At 56.8% G+C, this 6,686-nt stretch overlaps 2 protein-coding genes across 2 annotated transcripts; both read right to left on the bottom strand.

Annotated features, from left to right (window-relative positions):
- Positions 1-1,802: 1,802 nt before the first annotated feature.
- Positions 1,803-3,545, bottom strand: SDRG_13148 (hypothetical protein). The gene has a single exon (XM_008619230.1). The coding sequence runs from the start codon at positions 3,470-3,472 to the stop codon at positions 1,832-1,834; it is 1,641 nt and encodes a 546-aa protein (XP_008617452.1). The 5' UTR covers positions 3,473-3,545; the 3' UTR covers positions 1,803-1,831.
- A 228-nt stretch (positions 3,546-3,773) lies between these two features.
- Positions 3,774-5,585, bottom strand: SDRG_13147 (hypothetical protein). Its single transcript, XM_008619229.1, has one exon. It carries the CDS (start codon positions 5,561-5,563, stop codon positions 3,842-3,844), a length of 1,722 nt encoding a protein of 573 aa, XP_008617451.1. The 5' UTR covers positions 5,564-5,585; the 3' UTR covers positions 3,774-3,841.
- Between the last annotated feature and the right edge of the window lie 1,101 nt (positions 5,586-6,686).

Below are 6,686 nucleotides of genomic sequence, written 5' to 3'. Positions count from 1 at the left end.
GGATCGTAACGGTGTGACGTGGACGCAAAGGTCAACTTCGCCTCAAGTTTTCACCAGATGCAACAGGTTTCTATGGAGCTTCGGAGCTTGCCGTAGCATCCACGATGTTGCGTGTGGTCGTAGCACTTGGTTTTTGTATCGGGCGCACAGAAGGCGAACAACATGCAGCGCGATCAACCACCGTCCAACTCAGATAGTTCGTTCAACTTTTTCCCTTGCGCTCAATGGGTGGCTGGCTGCACAAGCACCCGCGTTTCCGTCACAAGGTGATCGATACCAAGCGCTCTGGGCCTTGAAAATACTTTAAAGGCAGCGGCGGGATTGGTCATGAGGCTTGCCAAGTACTCGTTCTCGTCGAGCTCGCCAAGTCCTTCTAACGTGTCCCCTTGCAGGTCGTGGGTTGCGCGTGCTCAGATCTACTTCTGTTGTCTTCAATGTTCTTTTACGCCGCCGTGCAATGAAAAATCACTGCTGACGCCGTCTCTTCCCGCTGAGCTGGGTGGTGCTACGTTTGTTGCGATCTGAGTTGCGAGTGATTTTGGCACCAGCGCAAATACCGTCATAGACCTACTGCGACCAATGGTACCAATATAGGGCGTTTACTCGCCGCGCCACGTTGCCACAATGCATGCGCGCCACTCTTTTCCCCTCAAGCTGCTATAGGACGTAGTACTACGAGTAGCCAACCACCAACTCAGTGCTCATGATGATGGCAGTATCTGATTTGGCCGAAATCATTATGTGCCGTTCCCGCCAGAACGCTCGGCCAAAAATTCTCCCGTCCGATCGCGACACGAGCGTGTTGATCCTTGGTACTAGTACACGCTTGCATAGTGCTGGCAAAAGCCTCGATGAAGACGCGAATGCTGGCAACACAGGTGCCCGTCCACCAACTCCATTGGCATAGGCTCGCCTAAGAACAGTCTTAGGAGGGCCCAAGAAGGGCCTAAGAAATGATAGTCAACGGGACCAGAGGTACGTTAGCTTAAGCAGCGCCTGAATGAGGCAGCCATGCCGACGATAGCGCATGACGGCTTGTATGAGGTGGATGCAGCAGAGGGTCCTTCATACTCTCCAGCTCGTACCATCCGTGTCCCGTGTTCAATATTAGGTCTCCTGACCTTCGGGCGCGGTCATAGAGTGCGTCCAAGGTGATGTCGCGGCATAACGAGGGGAGCCAGTCGCGTCGGCTCGACCGCGCACTTAGACTTACTGCGCATAATGGAGGCGTCTCGGCGTCGATCGAGACGACCAATTGCCCGTCATGTCGGCGCTCTAATCACAAAGAACACACACAAGTAAGTGACGCTGGGACCGCTCCGAAGTGCTCCGGCCGTAATGGTCGAGCGAAGCCGTCAAACGATGTCGCTCCTTACGAAGAAGCCAACGATAAGCAAACGCTGCGACGATTTTGCATCTTGGCCTCGCGTTGGTGTAGGCTGCTACCTAAAAGGCTATCGGAACCGCTCGCAACACGTTGCTGCGGACTGTCGTTCGCTCAATCAAATGCTTTCAGATGAGACACACTAGCCCAACGCGCTCTGCGAGATTTGCCTCAAGTCGTGGCTCCCTCAGAAGATCCATGGTATCGGGTTCACTTTCGACACGGGTTGAGTGCGATCTTCACATCCCACGAGGCTGATCCATGGACGCGTCGACTAATAGCTTTGTCCATACACACAGCACGTCGTCGGTAGTTGGTTTTTAGGAATCGGATCGGTCGCGCTGCCCGCAACCCTTCCGCGCCGGCAGTCCCCATACTCACCCGTAAAAACAATAGGCGCATGAAGAACACACGCAGACACTATCAAAAGCGAGTACAAAGATGAAATTAGAAACACGAGCCGTTGACGGTGCCCTGGCCGCCAGCAATGCGGTAGCACTTGGTTGCGGGGTAGATCGACATAAAGTTGGTCGTCACGGAGAAAGCAAGGGCAAAGCAAAAGACAGTGACGACGATCCCGCCCGCAAGGCGACTCGAACCGCCGCTCTTCTTCATCTGCTGCAGCGCTTGCTTCTGCGGCGGCAGCAGGAAGAGCCAGAGGAGCGCGGCCAACTTGACTGCATACGAGAGGAGAAAGCAGTACGTCACTTGCCACTTGACCACGTCGTCGTCGCGGGCAATGTCTGTTTGCGTCACATCAAACACCGAGTCGGCGAGCTTGTAAAAGACAGAGGCGAACGGCGTCGCAAGGTTGCCGACCGTCGTCACGAGCCCGTACGTGGCGCCTTCGTTGCCGACGTCCGCGATCTCGACGGCGCAGTAGGACGCCACCATGAAGCGGATGCCGTCGGGGATCTTCTCGGCGAGGACGACGCCGTTGTAGAACCACTGGTTGCGGAAGACGTCCCAGACCGTCACAAACACGGCGAGTGCATCAATGAGGATGATACCGATCGTGCTGAGCGCAATGACGTAGCGCCAGTTCCAGGCCAGACCCCACTTGCCGACAACGGCCATGATGACCGACATGAGAAGCGACCCAAGGACACCGGCGATGGCGTCGTTGACAGGCTCGACGCCCGCCCACGTCCGCGCAATGGGTGCGCTTGGCGTTGCCGCAAAGCTCGAGAAGGCCGAGTTGAGGAACTTGAAGGCGCAGATCTGCCACATGACGCGCTTCTGGAGAAGGCCCCAAAAGTTGGCCACCCAGTCGGCAAACGAGACTTTGGCGGAGGGCACTTCGACGAGGAAGAGCAGCGTGCTGGGCACGATGAGCGCACACGGCACGAGGCAGATGCCGTACATGACATTCGGGGACACGCTAAACGTAAACGACCCGCCGTACGCAGGTCCGTTGAGAAGGAACGCGATCGAGCACTGCGCGAGCATCTGGCCCATGTACCGGCTCGTGTAGACCGCGGTTTGTGTGCGCCCGCGGACCGCGGCGGGTTCGCGCTGGGCGTACTCGACGACCATCGCGTCGGCCGCGCAGTCGGCCATGACGTAGCCAAAGCCGACGAGGACCGAGAGCACAATGAATTTGAAGCCGCTGTTGGGCGCGTCAACGTTGAAGGTGGCCATCTTGGCGAGACACGCGTCGTCGCAGTACGGCGCAGGAAACGGCGAGAAGGTCATGAGACAGAGTCCAAAGGTCGCGATCGCCCACCCAAGGAGCATCCACGGCTTGCGGCGATAGCCAAAGAGCGGAAAGCAGTCTGAGAGCATGCCGAGGAAGACCTTGAACGACCACCCAATGTAGATGAGGACGCCGTACGCCGATGTTTGGTAGCCTTCCATGTGCAGATAGTTGTTGAACACCGGGTACTTGAGCCCTGGCAGCATGCCGTACAGAATGCCGATGGCAAAGTACTGCGAGAAGAGCGCGAGCGCTTCTTGCGAGATGAGCGAGAGCGTGTGCCCGGGCACAAGCGCGCCGCCGTCTTCGAGGTCGACTGAGGCGGTCGCTGCTCCGTACGCTGCGCCCTTATCGCCGAGAATAGGCGCCTTCTCACGCTGGGTCGTCCGCATTGGTCGTCGAGACAGTCGATCAATTGATGGTGGCGGGTGGTCCGTCCACGGATCTCCTTGCAGTTGGTTAACGAAGGGTTTGGAATTCGCGAACTTGCACTCGGATACATTGGCGACCAATCAAATCACCGGAATTCGCTGCGTCGATGGTGCACTCGGCAAATACGACGCCACGTCACCAACTACATTAATGTATGCACTACAAATATATAGTCTATGGCGTGGCAGGCGGAACACGCACCACGGCTGGTGAGGTCGCATGCGATTGGTCCATGCAATTAGATCTTAGCTAGTCGTCGGCTGGACAAAGGCGAAAGCATTGGTTGTTCAACATGTATAAAGAGCAATACTAGAGTGAACGCTACTGGGTTACTTGGGGCACGAGCCGTTGACGGTGCCCTTGCCGCCGGCAATGCGGTAGCACTTGGTGGATGGGTAAATCGACATAAAGTTGGACGTCACCGAGAAGGCGAGCGCGACCACAAAGACGGCAACGAGGAGACCGCCGGCAAGCTTGCTCGTCTCACCGCGCTTCTTGAGCGCTTGCATCTCCGCCTTCTGGGGCGGCAGCAGGAACAGCCACACGAGCGAGAAGAGCTTGCTGGCGTACGCAATGAGGTAGCAGTACGTGACCTCCCAGCGCACGGCGGTGTCGTCGCGCGAGATGTCGGTCTGCGAAACGTCAAAGAACGAGTCGACGAGCTTGTAGAGCACGGACGCAAATGGCGACGCCAAGTTGGAGACCGTCGTGACCAAGCCGTAGGTCGCGCCTTCGTTACCGACATCAGCAATCTCGACAGCGCAGTATGTCGAGACGATGAAGCGAATGCCGGACGGAACGTTCTCGGCGAGCGCGACGCCGTTGAAAAACCACTGGTTGCGAAAGATGTTCCAGACGGTGACAAACACCACGATTGAGTCAATGATGAGAATGCCGATCGTACCGAGCGCAATGACGTAGCGCCAGTTCCAGTGGAGACCCCACTTGCCGACGATGACCATGATGACCGAGATGATGAGCGAGCCAAAGACGCCCGAGAGCGAGTCATTAAGGGGCTCGACGCCCGCCCACGTCTTGGAGATCGGCGTCGACGGCGTGGCGGAGAAGGACGCAAACACTTGGTTGATGAACTTGAAGCCGCACACTTGCCACATGACGCGCTTCTGAAGGAGGCCCCAGAAGCTTTCGACCCATTCTACAAACGGCGTTCGGTTTGACTTGACTTCGACGAGGACGAAGAGCGTGCTGAGCACGATGAGGAAGCATGGACCGAGGCAGATGGCGTACATGACATTCGGCGTCACGGCGTAGTCGAACGAGCCGCCGTAGACCTTGCCGTTGAGGAGGAACGCGATGCAGAGTTGCGCGAGCATCGTGCCAACGTAGCGGCTCGTGTAGATTGCTGTCTGGGTGCGGCCACGAATGGCCTCGGGCTCGCGCTGGGCGTACTCGACGACCATCGCATCCGCCGCGCAGTCGGCCATGACGTAGCCAAAGCCGACGATGACCGAGAGCACGATAAACTTGGTACCGCCGTTGGGCGCGTCAAAGTTGTAGTATTGCAGCTTGTCGTCGCGTGTGAGGTTGGCGATCGGGGGCGTCACGCTTGGGCATTTGGTGAAGCGACCGTCGCAGTACGGCGCGCCGAACGGTGTGAACGTCATGACGCAGAGGCAGACCGTCGCCAGTGTCCACCCCAGAAGCATGTACGGCTTGCGGCGGTAGCCAAAAATCGGGACACAGTCCGAGAGCATGCCAAAGAAGACCTTGAACGACCAGCCGAGCGCGACGAGCACGCTGTACGCCGACGTTTGGTAGCCTTCCATGCGCAAGTAGTTGTTGAACACCGGGTACTGAAGGCCCGGGAGCATGCCGTAGATGATACCGATCGCAAAGTACTGCGAGAAGAGCGCGACGGCCTCCCGCGACAGGAGCGTGAGCGCACCGCCGGCAACGAGCGCGCCATTTTCGAGCTCGTTGGGTGTCTTTGCCTGAGCATAGTTGGGTGTCTTGGTGCTGAGCGTCGCCGACTGGATGTACGAGACGCGCTCTTCGAGGTCGCACACACCAAACCTCTGGGATGTCGCCATTGCGGAAAAAGAACAAGTGAGCTCGTGGGGAAAACGGTTAACGAAATTGTTCTGCGTGCATCGAACGAGCGGCCGAGCCATGTGTTTGGCTTGCGACGTCGACGTTGGTTCCTGGAAACAGCGCTACGAACGCCACGTTGGTAGACCCATGTAAGATGCACCTTGACCACGGAATGTTGTGCATGCTTGGCGGATGTGTCTGGCCTCGACAACGCATGCACAGCCAGCAGCCAACGCACTTGCCTTTTGCTCGCGAGCTTCGTGCATTTGCGACCGTTCTTCCTCCAACACATGTTGTACGTGGGCGCGGTACCGGCATGTGACCCACCGCCAAAGTTAGTACGACCATACTATAAAGAAGTAGATAAAGGCAGCCACAAAGAGCTGGTCGAGTCTCGAGCGGCTGCCTGACACAGCTCCAAGAGTCAAAGCGACGATGCGGATCAGGCTCATTTTGCTAGAAGGCGTGACGTTTACTGCATGGTGCGATGACATTCTTGTGAGGCGCACGCGTTACGACAAGATCGCAGGGCGGTCCTCTTGCATCGTTCCCTTCTGACGCGCCAGGACTATGTGTGCGCGTCATGCGAAGCGCAGCTTTTTGGACCAGACGCAAGGAACCGAACGTGGGTACATCGACTCTGTTTTCATTTCAGCCGCCCCAACCATGCACGAACCATCACGTTGAAACCAACCAACATGCACACCGCTCCGTCAAACCTGGACTGTTCTTGGTGGGATGCGCGGAATTTCGTCCACACAGCGTATTCTCGTGCTGGAGCTCATGTTACTCTGCCTTTTCCAGCTTAACGTTACCGCGAAATGAAGAGATTCGCTCCATTTTACCTTACAGTGATAGTTGGCGTTTACACGTAGGAGGACTGTGTGACGTCACCAGGTGGTGTCTCTATTAGCTGCAACATGTGGTACCACTAGTGGCTGCACGCGTTCGATGGACGCTATTGTAGCTGACCAGTGTGACGCGTCAAGCTATTATAGCTGACCAATAAAACCATCGAAATGATCTATTTTGCACCAATCACGGTGCGCAACACCATCAAAAGACAAAAACACTACTTTATACAGGCTCAACATCGTCTCCAGTCGAACACTCTCTCTTACT

This window comes from Saprolegnia diclina (genome assembly GCF_000281045.1).
Source record: "Saprolegnia diclina VS20 unplaced genomic scaffold supercont1.56, whole genome shotgun sequence".
Lineage (NCBI taxonomy): Eukaryota > Oomycota > Saprolegniomycetes > Saprolegniales > Saprolegniaceae > Saprolegnia > Saprolegnia diclina.
The sequence above is the reverse complement of the archived record's forward strand: the minus strand, read 5'-3'. Positions and strand labels throughout refer to the sequence as shown.

What these genes read in the sequence shown, in the direction of transcription:
- SDRG_13148 (XM_008619230.1), bottom strand. Translation starts at nt 3,472, where the DNA reads ATGCGGACGACCCAGCGTGAGAAGGCGCCTATTCTCGGCGATAAGGGC.
- SDRG_13147 (XM_008619229.1), bottom strand. Translation starts at nt 5,563, where the DNA reads ATGGCGACATCCCAGAGGTTTGGTGTGTGCGACCTCGAAGAGCGCGTC.